The sequence below is a fragment of the Fulmarus glacialis genome, unplaced genomic scaffold (assembly GCF_000690835.1).
Source record: "Fulmarus glacialis isolate BGI_N327 unplaced genomic scaffold, ASM69083v1 scaffold12968, whole genome shotgun sequence".
Taxonomy (NCBI): domain Eukaryota; kingdom Metazoa; phylum Chordata; class Aves; order Procellariiformes; family Procellariidae; genus Fulmarus; species Fulmarus glacialis.
This window is the reverse complement of record NW_009230495.1, coordinates 83200-98029: the sequence shown is the minus strand read 5'-3', so window position 1 is coordinate 98029 and position 14830 is coordinate 83200. Positions and strand designations below refer to the sequence as shown.

The 14830-nt window shown below is 51.2% G+C and overlaps 1 protein-coding gene across 1 annotated transcript; it reads right to left on the bottom strand.

Annotated features, from left to right (window-relative positions):
- Positions 1 to 22: 22 nt before the first annotated feature.
- Positions 23 to 10045, bottom strand: LOC104081488 (SRSF protein kinase 3-like). The gene is made up of 11 exons (XM_009584254.1): positions 10000 to 10045; positions 9714 to 9822; positions 9123 to 9210; positions 6692 to 6779; positions 6342 to 6448; positions 3977 to 4139; positions 2704 to 2777; positions 2145 to 2252; positions 1648 to 1717; positions 1470 to 1562; positions 23 to 210 (listed from the first exon to the last, which is right to left on the bottom strand). Exons 1-11 carry the CDS (start codon positions 10043 to 10045, stop codon positions 23 to 25), a joined length of 1134 nt encoding a protein of 377 aa, XP_009582549.1.
- Between the last annotated feature and the right edge of the window lie 4785 nt (positions 10046 to 14830).

Here is a 14830-nt window from a genome sequence, read left to right as displayed (position 1 = left end):
GGGGCCGAAGGCGAGGGGCCGGTCACGGGGCGCTCAGCCACGCGTGCTGCAGGCACTGGGCGGCTGTGGCGCGGCGCTCGGGTGCGTACTGCAGTGCGGGCAGGAGGAAGCCGGTGAAGGGAACAACCTCGTGTTTTGTCCAGTTGTGCCTGTCCGCCAGGATGCTGTGGAGACTGCGGGGGGAAAGTCTGGAGATCCGCAGAAGGGCGCCTAGCAAAGACAGCGTAAGCACAGTACCTTAATTACACTTCCAAGAGTGAGAGGCTACCGCTCCTCAGCTCGTACAATTCATCCAAAGCATCCTGAAGGATCCCTTCCTTCACCTCTCAGTCCTCCTCTCTGTAAGCTTCACCTGCACTGCCCCTTGCAGGTTTGGCTCTCGGGTGTTTCTCAGAAATCATCTTCCCAAGCTAGTGTTTGGAATTTCCCTGTTCCTGAGCACAGAACACGCCAAGAGTGAATGAAGTGTTCCCAGAATAGCCAGGCCAACACTGTTTCTGCTTGTTCCCTGTGCCTGTCCACATGCAACCCAGAATGCATCAGGCCAGTTCAATGCCAAAGCTCAAGAGACACTAATGTTTAATTTGTTTTGTGCCTACTAGCCCCATGGGGCCCAGAAGAGTACCTCTACTGACCGAGACGGTATCCTTGTCCCCAGGAGTACATGGTGTAAATGCAGTGATTCAGGTCAGGCCAGTTTGGTTCACACAGAGAATGAATACAGAAAAATAACTAGTTTTAACTCATTTCTTTTGAGCACCATAGAAGGAATAAGCGTGAGCAAAAAATCTGAATGTGCAGGGAGGTGCTTGTTGAACTGCAGCATGGGACTAGCACTCAACATTGAATGAATTGTGGGTAGTCTGAGGCTTTGTGGCTGGGGAGCATGAAAGCAGAGAAAGAGGATGATAGACTAAATTGCAGAAGGGTGGAGTCATGTGATGCCTTGAAGTCAAAGACAAGGACTTCAAGCCTAATGAGTCAAAGGGAAAGGAATTGGGGAGAATAAAACAGAAGAGACGTTACAGTTGGGTCAGAAGACTAAATATAGCAGCCACGTTGGAAGGATATGAGTGCCCCATTCCTGATCATCATCATTCTCTGCCAGTGAACGGGTGAAATCCAGCCGGTTACACACTCTTCAGCCTTCCTGGCACGTAGCTATTTCCTGTCCATGTTTCCATTCTCTCCAAATCCAAAGGAGAAAGAATGGAAATGTTTTCCCTGTTGGGTGTTTGCTATGACTGTTTTTCAGGATTTTGCATTCATCCCTGGAACGCTACTGGATTGCAAAGGTAGGCAGGGCAGGGAGTGTTACTGCTCTTTATGAAATCTCCGCTTGTCTTCTGTCCCTGCTTGTAGCCTACGTTGTGTAACATAACTTTTGGGGTGAAAACTGCGTGAGCTGAGGAGGAGTGTGTCAGAGATCCAGTGTTTTTTAGAGTAAACTTCCTTACTTCAATTCTTACCTGGCCTGCTGAAAAATTTTGTTGACTTGTTCCAGGAGAAAGCAATTTGAGGAGGAATTCTTCCCAAGAGTTCAATAATACGAGCAACATGATCTAAATAGAGGGAGAGAAAACACATCTAGATACAAAGATTGTGACACTTCTGTCAGTGAAATGAATAAAAGTGATGGAGTCCTACCATCATCTCTGGAGAAATATTTCCCAGGTTGAGGATCAAATAGACACTCCCCAGTTGCCATTTCAAATGCCTAGAAAGGGAGGAGCATTGTTAATTCACTAACTGACATGGAGTTTTTCTTCCCCATTAACTGATAGTACCAATTTCCCTTGTTATTACACAAAACTGATCCTAAAATATGGAAATATTCACACTGGTTTGATCTGTGCCGTTATGAAACAGCACCTTTAGCTCCATCAGGATGAAAAGCAGTATGTGCCTGATTCAGTCAAGTCTCTGAGTTAACATACGTGGAGTGTGAATTGCCTTACAGCTTAAACTAATTAGCAGCATGCTTTCAATCCAAAGTGAGTAAGTGCAGACAGCCTTTTTCTCCTTCTGAGCAAGGAAGTCATGCTCCCCATGCAGCGGGTATAGGTGGGTGCTGGGGACATGCTGCCCTGACCTGTTAGCATCCGTCACCTCCCATGCATGCACAGCATTGTCCCCTGTCCTACCAGGCAGCCCGTGCTCCAGATATCCGCAGGAGTGCCATAGTCTAATCCAAGAAGCACTTCCAGGGCACGGTATGGCTGGGTCTGTATCTCCTTGGAAAAAGGCTTGTACTGAAACAGAAACAAACTCGCTTTGGTTAGCGTCTATAAACGAGGAACAGCGACGCTTCTGGTCATAAGCTTCCCACACAGTGAGGAGGAAACTGCGGGGCAGAACTGAATATGTGTACTAAACTCTGCACAGGGCATGGCAGGCACATTCTCAGCCCTACTGACACCAGGGTGAATTTGTCTCCCAACATTTCACACTGAACATGGTTTTGAATTTCTGATTGTAGGGACTAACTGCAAGCTGAAGAAACGTCCAAAGTTGACAGTGTCTCCAGGAGTACAGGGCCCAGCTCTGAGCTGGGAGTACTGAATATAACACCCCTGAAATCGGCATCTCTTTAGCACACTGAAATAGCTGTTCAGCTGTAAAAGGACAGACGCCCAAGGTGGGATGGAAAGAAACACACAGCATCCCGCATCAACATGGGATTGAGACTTGGAGCAGACTCACTGTCCAGCACGCGCTGCCCAGATCTGCAATTTTCACTTCTATGCTCATTAAATCTGATTCTTCCAATCGATTGCCTAGATGGAAAGGACAAAGAGAAATCAGGTCTTTCCAAACAACAGGTATGCATCACTTACCACAGGAGAGGCACCTATGCCTGCCTTTGAAGTTTTTCAACCTAAAAGGTCATAAACTGCTTTTTATCATCAATAAAATGCCACCTCTGGTTTTTGAGGAAACACAAAGGAAGAGCTGGTATTCAGTCAAAATCTAAGAGGATGTTTGGGAGGACAGTAGCTTGGAGTGAAGCGGTGTGACCACGTGCTCCTGTCCTGCTGCAAGGTTCCTCTAACACTGAGGTTAAATTACTGTGGGCCCAGAGGAGAGCACATCCTAGTCAGACACAAAACATCTGTCATGCCTCCTTAGCCTTCAGCAATCCTGGCTGTCACAGACCTTGGACACAGCCTGCTTGGCAAGCACCGTAAAGGTTACATTTTCATATGACCCCAGAAAAGGGTAATTTTTCGTTTATGCTTTACAGTGAGCTGTCAGTCTATGCCTAATATTGTGCTTTTCTGCTCCAAGCAAAAGACTTGGTCACTAATTTAGCATTCCCTGATTGCCCCAGAGTTTGAGAGACAAAACAGCACTGTCATGGGAGAAATACTCATGGGAAAACATCGTGCGAGGATAATATAAAGGGTATCATTGCTGGGAGATGAGCTGATCTCTCGAGAAACTCTCCAGCCCTATGTCTTATTTGATATTCCCACCATTCTCTGCAAATAAATTGTGTCTCAAAAGGCCTTGAAGATTAGCAGTACATACAAGTCTCCCACAAATCTCAGAAATATGGGAAATAAAGAGCAGAAGTGTCGTACAGCTTTCTGATCAAACCACTTTCTATGTAAACCTTTCAGTGGCTGAAAACACCAGACACAAGGGAACTAACCTGTACCTAAACCATAAGAATGAGCTCCGAGGTCGTGGTGGGGCTGTTAGAGATGCCTGTGATCTGTAGTTGTCCTCCACACAAACCTACCTGCAAGACCACGTTTCTGTAGGTGCCTTGCAGCTGCTCAGCCTGATGTTTGTGTTAAGCAGAGACAGGAGAGGTCTCTCAGCAGCATAAGCTGGCCGTACGGTTTTGTACTGGCTGTTGCAGGAGACAGGAACCTTTCCTAAGATATCTGTACCTGCTGCCTCTCTGTTTCCCTCCTGGCAATAAACACGTAAGTCCCTTTTCTTGTTAAAAAAAACCCGGAATGCTCACCTGGTCTCTTTAGCCTCAAATCTGTTCTCTGGCCACAGTCGAACATATCGGGCAGAAGCCTTTGGAGGCTTTTGTCATGTCCGTACAGCAAGACATTCTCCGGTTTGATGTCCGCGTGGATAATGCGGCAGCGCTTGTGCAGGAAGTGCAGCCCTGCCAGCACCTGGGCAAGTGGGCAGCAAGTCACGTCAGCAACGCCGGGGTCCCCACCGCCTCCCCTGCCCCAGCGGCTGTCAGTGCTGTCAGAGCAGCCAGGCACAGTAGATATGCAAGTTGTGGACGTTCTGATATTGGAGAAAGGGGGCACCGATGACAACTATCTGCAATAAATTGTTCCTGTGTAGTGAGTGCCCTGTACTGAGCTGGAGGTGCAGCCAGCAGAGCGGTGGCGTTGGTTGGGGTGGCCCTGTGGGAGCAGGCACAAGGGGTTTCATCGCGAGAGGTGGCAGGAGGAGCGGGTGCCGGCGCCCCACGTGCCCAGCACGCCGAGCGAGAGGGGGCCTGGGGAGCCCAGCGGGGAAGGGGCTATTTGGGGGAGCTGGGGGTGACACGCAGCAGAAGGCAGTGTGAAAATACACAGGTGTCAGCATGGATGGGCAAGCCCGGAGAGATGGAAAGAGGATAGGGCTACGAGGAGGCATTACGATCACAAAGCTGAACTTTCTCCTAAAAAAACACTCCTGTTCGTATGGCTGTTACGTCCTCGGACCACCACGCCTTGCTGCTGGTTATTTTTTTGCTGATTATAATTTCAATGGAAGTTGGGGGCCGATTATAGAATAACATGGCATGGGAGGGCGTCCCATCGTACAAGGAAAGAAAAAGAGGTGCAGCATAACCCAGACAGGAGGAGGGAGAGACGATGAGCGAGTGTGTCTAGAGAGGACTTAAGGGTAGTGCAGCCATGTAGGGAAGAGCTTATGATGGAGCAGGGAGAGTCTGGCCTGTCACAGGGGAGAGATAAACAACGCCTACCAGAGAAACAGTCGCTATCAAAAAATCAATAACAGTGAAAACGCTGCTGGGAGATTTGTATTTTTTTTTTTTAAACACTCTGGTCAGTTGTAAAGGGCTGGCAAATATTCTCTGTATTATCAAATTCTATTCTGGGATGAACACCAGCCCCAGGGAAATACCAACCTTAAATGGTAACTGTGAAACACGGGGAAAGATTTAAATAGCTAAACTGGAATGAATCAGAAGTAAATACTGCCCCAGTGCTGATCTGAAGGGGAAAAGAGATTCTGAGATTTTGCAATTAAAGGAGATAAGGGAATGGATCAAGCAAAAGGCTTGGGTGTGAAATGGGGCATGTAGATTAATGTCACTACTTTTTTGTATAACTTATTGAGGTGTTAGTGGAGCTGCTTTAGAGGAAGAAGAGGCTACTCCAGAAAACAGGATGAAGGAGGAAGTGGTTTTCTTTCTTAGTGTCCCTAGAATGGCACAGGAATCAGGGTAGCAAATCTTCATCTTGGCAAGTGTACAGACTTCTGATAAATCTCAGCATGAGAGACAAAATGTAATTCAGCCTCAGCTATTCTGAGGCCTCGCTCAGTTTTCCCATTTCTTAGCTATTCCCAGCCGATACATAAGAAACTCAGTTTTCACGGTCTGTTTGATCAGCACACCACATCCTTACAGGGGATGAAGGAAGAGTTGGCTCTGAGCAGGAAAACCTCAACATGGGTGGAGGACCAGCCAACTGAACCAGCAATTTAGAAAGCCCTGGAAAGACATCAGTCCTGAGGGAGACCTCAAGCAGCCTTTGGTGCTACCATGCAGAAAGCTGCTAGATCTGCCAGTGCTATCCGCAGCTGGATGCCGAGATGAATGCCAGCAGTCTGGCATTGCTGCCAGAGGGGACTTCTCAGGGCAGCGGGAGGGCAGAGAGATACATGGCTTGCCCACAAGAAGCATAACTATGGCAGGCTGTTTGTCCCCCTGCTACTCCTGCGAGCACCAAAACTGCTGGAGAATTCAATGATCACTGAGATGATGGGAACACAAGTGCCACCCCTGAATCCCTGGTGCAGGTCTGCTGACTCTTCATGGTGGTCCTGACTCCTCAAACCCGGTGAGACTACGGGCTTGGGCAGTAACACGCAGTGCCCCTGTGTTAATGGGAATGTGATGACTTCCCACTCTGCATTTTATTTAATGTTTTCTCTCCTTATACCCAAAAGAAATAGTTACTGTTTTCCTTAAAATAAATGCAGGTCTTAGGCACTCGCTCTGTATTGTCCCTTTTCTTTGCAGATGCAGTCATGGAGTTCATGGCAGATGACCCCAAGATGAAGTCTATGGCATGTTCCCCAGCCAACGGTCCCTTGGTGCCCTCACCCAGTTCCAGCTAAGTTCTCACCTGCTGTAAAGACTTTTTCACAAAAGGCAAGGGCAGTCCCTGGGCTACGTAGTTACCCATCAGACATCGCAGGGAAGGACCCAGCGCCTCAAATACCAAGCACACATGTGGGGAAGAGTCAGGGATTCACTAACAGAGAGAAGATGCTACCACCAGCCTTTTGCCCTTCACCAGAGCAGTCAAATATCTCCTTATCCAACCTCTCCCCTCCAGCCACCTCCATGTGCCCCGGTCCAGCTACTGCCCTGCTCATGGGAGCACAGTACTTGGTTTTACACCATCCTGTGACTCTCCGAGGCAAGCCCAGGCTTTGCTGACCCAGAACTGCAGCACTCTCAGCAGAAGGATATGGAAGCCGTTCTCTCCAATCATTCTGAAGTCGTCTAACAAACAGACAATGTTTTCTCCTGCCCGGTCCTTCTTCTTCATACTGCTCACCTGAGGGGGAGGATTCCAAGAAAGCTGCAATTAGAGACATATATATGTACAAGGACACCTTGCACCCGTTTTATCCCATTCTACAGACTTTTTTTCCAGGAGTTAGCACTTCATGACAAATCCCGTGTAAACAGCATCAGGAAAACCAGGCTCCAAACACACAAGCAGAGTCTCTTACCAAGGAATGAGTTTCTGTATGTTGTCTAGCTCTTGACCAGGTGGGATTGTCACCCTCACACTGTCCGAATAACTCAAACCGATCCTGCTAACAGTGTCTAGCACACTTCCTGCTGCTTATTCTATCCCATGCAGGCCCAGAAAGTGCTCCTGCTTGTGCTGGAAGGGGATTCCCCCAAGACCACAGCTCCCTGCTCCCAGAAGCAATGGCTGTCCATTTCCTTTGCCCTTCTGCAGCCTCTGCTGCTTCTCCTCAGAGCAGGGATGGCCCTGTCCCTCCCTGGCTGACAGTAGCAGGCTGGAACATCGCCTTTTAAAACCCACACCTTCCCTTCAGCAATTTCTCACAAGGGGTTGCAGAGAGGCAGAGACCTTGTAGTTGTCCTTGGCCACTTGAAGGCTACCTGTCCTACTGGGGTAGAGCACAGCTTCCATGTCTGGAGGAACCCAGCAAAGTAGGCTTCTTTGGGCTGAAAAAGGGTCGGCTATGGGCAAGTACTGCAGAGATCTATAAGATAGAGAGTGGTGGTTGTGGAGGGGGTGAACACAGATCTTTCGTACAAGAACCAAGGGGCATCAAACCTAGCACTTGGGAAGTTCAAAAACAAAGCAGAGGAGATGGGTCTTCACGCAGCACATGGGTAATTGGTGGCAGTTCTCGTCACGGGGGCTGCAGATGCTGAAGCTCGCAGGTCTCTTGAAAGTAAAGCCATTGAGAATTACTGCCCGCACAGACATCACCCTTAGCCCAAGAAATCTCCAGCTGGAAACTGCTGTAGGCCAGGGGAGCATTCAGGGGGAGCAGCACCCCGTGCTTAGCTTGTCCGTACCCTTGTCTGGATATCTGCTGCTGGCCCAGGGTGCTGGGCTGGGTGAACCCCGGGTCTGCCCAAGCACAGGTGCTACAGTGCCCCCAGCTCTTGCACCAGCCCTGTACACCTGCGTGGCAAGGTGTATCAGGAGTTTGCTCCACAGAGCACTGTTCCTGGTACAGCAATTCACACTTGTTTTTTTTCTCCTCACAGCCATAACTGTTGGGATTTTGGTTTGCCACGTTGTGCAGCTGCCAGATCCGCCTGCACCAGCACCGGGTTTGTGCTGGCACGACAGAGGTGAGCAGCCCTGGCAGCAGGGGAGACCAGATTGCCTCTCCTGGCAGCTCCGCAGGCACCCACCACCTTGTGCCAGTGGGAACAGCCCTGGGAACCAGCTATATTCTGCTGAATGGAAGGCATGTCTTTCAGAGAGAATCAGTAATAAATTAAGAGTAGGGCTCGGTCTATACGTAGGATTGTGCTGATGTATAGAAAAGCAGCCCTCTGATTACATTAAATTAGTGCCACTTGGTACTTCCTCTTGCATCACGAAGTCTGGCTCAGGTCCCTTTGGATAGGGCCTGCAGATTTACAGGCGCAAACTAAACCTTTCTCAAACCTGTTGGAGAAAGGCCTCAGAGTAATTTGAAATGCAAAATTTAATGGCTTTTACTCATCTAAAGCTGATGTAACTTTGTATTTAGGCAAACTCGAAGAATTGTAACCACGAGCTTTCTAGAACTAGCAGGTCTAGAACTAGCAGGTCAAGCCACCTTCAAAGGCAACTAGCTGAGACCCAGCTACAGGCACCTAATTACCACATCCATTAGCAAAGGCAGGAGGAAGCTTTCTGACTTCAGAGGTTTATTATATTTTTGCTACATCCTGCATTTTTTTTTTTGTTCAGATACTTCCTTTTACTTCAGTATCAGTGTTGTGATAGAGCAATGCTCTCTGAGCTGGGAATGACACAAATACAGTGAACACACTCCCATCTCCTGCTTAAGAACATTACCACTTTTTTTCTGTTGGTTATCTGCCTTATTTTTCTGCAGGTTCCTCCAATTTACTGGATTTTGGTCTCAACTGAAAGAAATGGGCTGACAGGGCAAGTGGGACAGAGCCAGCATGTCCCAGTATGACAGGAGTAAGGAGAAGGTGCCTGTTTCAGAGGCCAGTACGGAGCCAAGGCGATTTCCATGAATTATCTAACTTTTTTTTTGTTTTCTGTTCCCCACCTAGCTCCTCAGACCGAGACCTGGAGGGAGAAGGGATGATGAGGCTGATACTCAGACCTGAACTCAGTGGCCATCCCCGCGGAGCAAAGCACAGAGCCCCAGAATATACGTACACAGCGGAGGAGGGCAACCTCGTCCTGGGCAGTCTCAGCAAAGCCTTCCCTGCTTTTCAGGACCTTCATGGCTACGTGTTTCTTCCTCCTGGGAAATGAATCACAGCTGCCAACCAACACATGCCAGTGTGGCCCTAACCAGCAGCACCTCCTCTTCTCCCAGTCACCCAGCCCTGGGCTCCGCGGGTGGGTGCTGCCCTCCTGCAACCAGCCTTGCCCTTGGTCTGCAGCACGCCAGGCCCGCGGGCATCCCTCCTGGCGATGCTGCCGGCATCTGGCAGCACGGCTGCCCCGGGGACCAGCAAGGGACTGGAGAGAGAAAGGCAGAGCATGGACACTGCAGAGTCTAAATGAGAAGAGCAAACGCAGAGCAAGGACTGATCACACCTCATTTATGTTCTTTGGTTTCTGGGGACCAGCTCTGCTCATTGCACTCCAGCAATCTCACTGCCAGGTTTGCCCCGTACTTGGGGGATGCCGATGTGCTCCCAGGCAGGCAGCTGTGCTCTGCTGCTTCTGCAAGAGGGGCAGGTCCTCCCCAGGAGATCAGCCACCCCTTCCCGCCTCCCCGAAAGCTGGTGGGTCCCTCACCTCGTGTCCTGGCACAGCCAGACGGTGGCAAAGGCGCCGCAGCCCAGTTTGCGCAGAGCCTGGTATCGCGTGTTGAACACCTCTCCTTCCCGCACGGGGTGGTGGCCTCCTGTGGGGACCATCGCCAAGAGACATTACTGACATCTGTAAATGCTCTTAGACTGAAAAAGCAGCTGAAGACAGCCGTCCTCCCAGAGGAACGGCCAGACAGGTCCCGGTGGCCTCCTCTGGCCTGGGAAGAACCTGGCACGATCTCGACTCTGGAGCTGCGCGCCCGAGGACTGACCTGTGCGCTGGGCTGCCGGCACCTCCTCCTGCACTTGCTCCTCCATGGCCCAGCGGCGCAGCAGATCCTGGCACGAGGAGACAGAGGCAGTGGGGAACCAGGTCGTGGGGCACGAGCGGTGCAATCTTCAGCGTATTACTCCTTTAAAGAGAGTTGGAGAGCTGCAGGGCAGCTGTACCTCTGCTGCATGCCACGCACATTGATTCCCTCTTCTACCCTGCTCTCCCCTCGCCCCCTTCCTTCCCATCTGCTTCATCAGCCCCTGGGGACGGGCTGTTACAAATGCTTTTGGCACTTCACGGAGGCAGGGATTATTTTAAGAGTTCAGAAGAGGAAAGCTGGCAGGCTGGGGCCTGGCAGGGATCCTGGCGGTGTGCCGCCGGGCCAGGGCCAGGTGGGAGTCTCAGGTTTCCCTGTGCCTCCTGTGGATTTTCAGGGGCTTAGCGGGGACTGCAGGATCCCCTCCTGCGGCTGCAGCAGGAGAAAGCACCCGGTCCCCATCCCCATCCTGGCTGAGGAGGGGACAAGTCCTGGCTTTCACTGGCAGGAGTAGCTTCACGCCCCGGACGGGTGCAAAGTAGAGCCTGCGTTTTAGGAACTGCAGCACTGCACATCTGTCCGCAGCCCAGCCCGGAGCACGGGTTTATCACTGACCGTCCTGTGACACTCTAGCGAGAGGCTGTGATGGAGAGGGAGGCTGTTCCCGGGGTTTGTTACTATGACAGCCCAAGGTACAAACACCGAGATGGTACAGACAGACTGATGCAACTGCTGTCCCTCCGCCCTGCAGCACCAGTGTAGAATTGGCTTCAGCACCGTCACCTGAAATAGCAGCCCAGAGCCTGTGTTGCTAATGGAAATATAGATGTAAGCTGCCGTCGCTGGGGTACTCCCAACCCAGCCTTTTGTAATTTGGAAGCGTCACTTGCTGTACAGCCAAAGCTTCAGGCTAACACACATTGCCAGAGCTCGTGACAGGTGATAATAATCCCAGTAGGCTAGTAGCATGGGTAGAAATATTGACCTTTAAATCCTTCAAATCAGGTCACTAAAGCTAAGAGCTCGTCTACACCGGAGGATTTTCAGAAATAGTTATAGTGGGCTGGTGGTGGTGGTGGCAGTGGGAGCCACAAGACAGGGAGTTGTTCTGGTCTTCCAGAACATCTTCACATCTTCCAGGTGTTGAGACAGAGGCAGGACTTCACCAAAAGACAAAGGTTTCTTTCCATGTTCTGATGCTCCTCTCCCAGCACAGAAACCAGAGGTGCAGCCTGCCTTTGGGTACCCAGCAAGCTCCCAGCATGTTTCTAATTAAGGGTCAGACTGAGCTCGAGACTCCAATCCTGTGAGGGACAACCCGAATTGCCAGAGCTGATGTTGCTCCATTCACCCAAGCCCATACAGTGTGTGAAAGGAGCTCAAAATCCTTCCCCCTCCTTACGTTTTTACACCTCTAACCATGGCACATGCACTATTCAGAATCAGTCTCTTTTAGGCATAAACCTTCAGGATGCTGCATGTCCATATGGGCACTCTTTTCAGCAAATACTTAGAATCATAGAATCATTAAGGTTGGAAAAGACCTCTAAGATCATCAAGTCCAACTGTCAACCCAACACCACCATGCCCACTAAACCATGTCCCTAAGTGCCTCGTCTACACGTCTTTTAAATACTTCCAGGGATGGTGACTCCACCACTTCCCTGGGCAGCCTGTTCCAAGGCCTGACCACTCTTTCAGTAAAGAAATTTTTCCTAATGTCCAGTCTAAACCTCCCCTGGTGCAACTTGAGGCCATCTCCTCTCGTCCTAAAAGTGTCCTAAAAGAGATCTGTCTATGTACGAAGGACTACTTTTTTCCAAACACACATAAGAGCCAACTTACTAACATCTTAACTATGAAACAGAGGCGAAATCAAAATTTTCCTTATTTGTGCGCAGACTGAGCATATCAGTGACCTTGCACACTCCTGTACGGCCAGAGTCTACCCAAGCCCTCTTCACTCACATCGTGAGGACAGCAGGGGCTGATCTGAGAGCTGGGCAATAGCCTTAAAGATTTTATGGTGTCACTCACCATTCACCTGCCGAAGGAAAACCCAAAAGTGTGTGGAAATGGGAGTGCAACAGCATCTTCCCTAGGCAGGTTGTTACGGTAATAGGAGACTTCGGTGGACAAGCAGGATCCAAAGACAGACTTGAAATGTAAAACGTGTCCTAGCGCTAAGGCTGATGGAGCTTTTGGCCAGCTGTCCTGGTTTTGGCTGGGACAGAGTTAATTTTCTTCTTAGTATCCCAGCAGAAACCAAGACAGCAGCTCACCTCATCAGGCCCTGCTGTCCTTCTCACCACAGAGGCGAGGCAGGTCCATCCTCAGGTGTGCGAGACTTTACCTCCATCCACCCTCATTACGTGGATGCACTGGCAAACGATGAGGAGCGTTGCTATGCAACTTGATGTAGGAGACTGAAATGTACTTTTCTAAGCTTTGTGATAAAGGACGATCAATGCTTTAAAGTCCTTCATTGCTTGACATCTTTATCTTAAAACAACAGTTACTTTGCTTTTGTCATTCAAAGCTACGTTGTGCAGAACCTACTGGCTTGCCGCAGACCTGGACCAGGTCAGAGAACTTCAGCCCAAAAACATACTGGTCCTGCCTGGTCTGCGAGAGCCATAGGCAGGGAGCGGTGCTTCGCCTCTGGCCTGGACCACTCCACCTGACCTGCACGGAGCAGTGTACGGAGCTGCCCACCACCGGTTATGCCTTATGGTGCCTGGACCTCTGGAGTCACAGAGCTCACCAGTGATACACGCCTTCACCTTCTGCACAAGCACAGACCTGGCAAGTCCTTGCTGAATGCAGCATCCCTGCAAGTCGCAACATGCAGCGTAAAAGCAGCCCCGTTGGCATGCAGGACTCGGAGCCCCAGGGGCCCTGAGCCTCAGGGGCCCTGCGCAGACTTACCGTGCAGGAGCTCAGCAGCAGGGCATGCCGCTCCGTTTGTCATCTGGCTCGTTCTGGAGCTCCCCAAAGTGAGATACCAGCTGGTCCTGCTCTCCTTTTAGTCTGCACTGCCCGGGAGGGCCGTCCTTGAGCAGACCAAACTCTTCTGCATTGCTGGATGGACGTGATGAGGAGCGGGGCAGGGTATCGGATCACAGCACCACTTCTGGGAACAACCTTGGCTTCGGGATAGCAGGAGACCTAGGACAGCTGCGGTGGATTCACTTTACTGCTGGCCTCTCCCTGCCTCCCCCGGCTTCCCTGGCAGCAGGTCTGTCAGCCTGCTACAGCTCCACAGTCTCCACAGCAACTATTTATAGAGGGAAATTCACAGCTCTACCGCGATGGAAACAGAGAAATCCTTCCCCTCTGCTCCATCCCCAGACCCAGAAACCATGGGGCTGCCTTCCCACCGCTCCCAGCAGCGTGTCAGCAGGACTTTTGGCCCAGCCTCGCCGCTGTGGCAGTGTCTCCTGTCCCTGCCTGGCACAATAGTCCCTGACCTGTGCCTGGCAGAGGGGACAGGCTCCCCAAGCCCACCCGTGTGCCCCACTGCCCGACCTGAGGCACCTCAGCCTCCCCCAGCAGTGCCCACAGGCAGCCAAACGCAACCGCAGCATGGTGCGGGTGACCACAGAGCCCACGCTTCCCCCGTTGCCTTTTTGTGGAGAGCAACCACAACAGCAGCATCCTCCCGGCAGCCCCGCTCGCCCAGCGGCTGGGGCCCCCCCAGGGGGGGCCCGAGCCTCCCCCGTGAGGAGCACAAGGCCACATACAGTAAAAAAATCACTTTTTTTTTTTCCCCACTGCCACATGCTGCAGCCTTGCACCAGAGGTAGGCATGCCCCGGCCTCCCCCGCGCTGGGGCCCTGGTGTTGCACAGCTCGGTTTTCCGCCCTGAGCCTGCGGAGACCAAGCCCTAGCCCTGAAGCAAAGGGTTAACGCTGCCGAGCAGTAGCTCTGCTGCAGATCCAGGCTGCCAAACAGAGGTCGGGGCCTCCCGGAGCGCTTCTCCCCTTGCCTGTGCCCCTCTCCTCTCACCTGCCTCCCCCGCGCTAAAAATAACACGGGAGGGGGCAGAGGCTGCAGCAGGCTGGGTGCTGAGCGAGTGCCGGGGCAGCACCCGGGGGAACAAGTGATTTGTAACCCCTAAAAGGCCAGCAAGAACACACACATGTACGGCAAGGAAGGACTAAAGCCGTGACATTGCATAGATAAGAGTGGGGAGAAGCAGCCTGTAAAGACAGGATAGATGGGCCAGGAGCCAGCTTTAGATCTGGGAAGAACTGTGCGATTAGTTTAAGAATGAAGTTGTTTTGCTAATTTAGGAACACTGGTTCCTGCCTCACGCTGGTGGACAACAGCAATCAAGATAAATTGTACTTTAAGCAACCCCCTCCCCGCTTACCCACAGTAGAAAACCACAACCAGAGCTGTAACGTGCCACGTGCCCCCACTCCTGGCAGCTACAGCCCAGCTCCTGCAGCAGGAGACTGAAACTCCTCTGTGAAGGCAGGTTCCCCCCTCCTGGCGAGCTGGGATGGTGTTTGAGCTCTGGAAACTGCAGAAGTGCCGCGAAGTGGAAGGTAGCACAAGGTTATCTCAAAGAAACGCAGCCGATACCTCACAGACTCCGGAGGGGGCAGGCGGGAAAAGCCCCACGCTCCTGGCACAGCTCCCTGGTCCCGGTGCTCAGTACAGTTTCCACTTAGGAGGAAAGAGAGGTGAATAGATTCTGGGCAATTGCATCATCATGCAATACAAGCATGACACACAGGTTGTATATTAAAATTTATTGAATTATTGTGTAAGAATTTTCTTTATT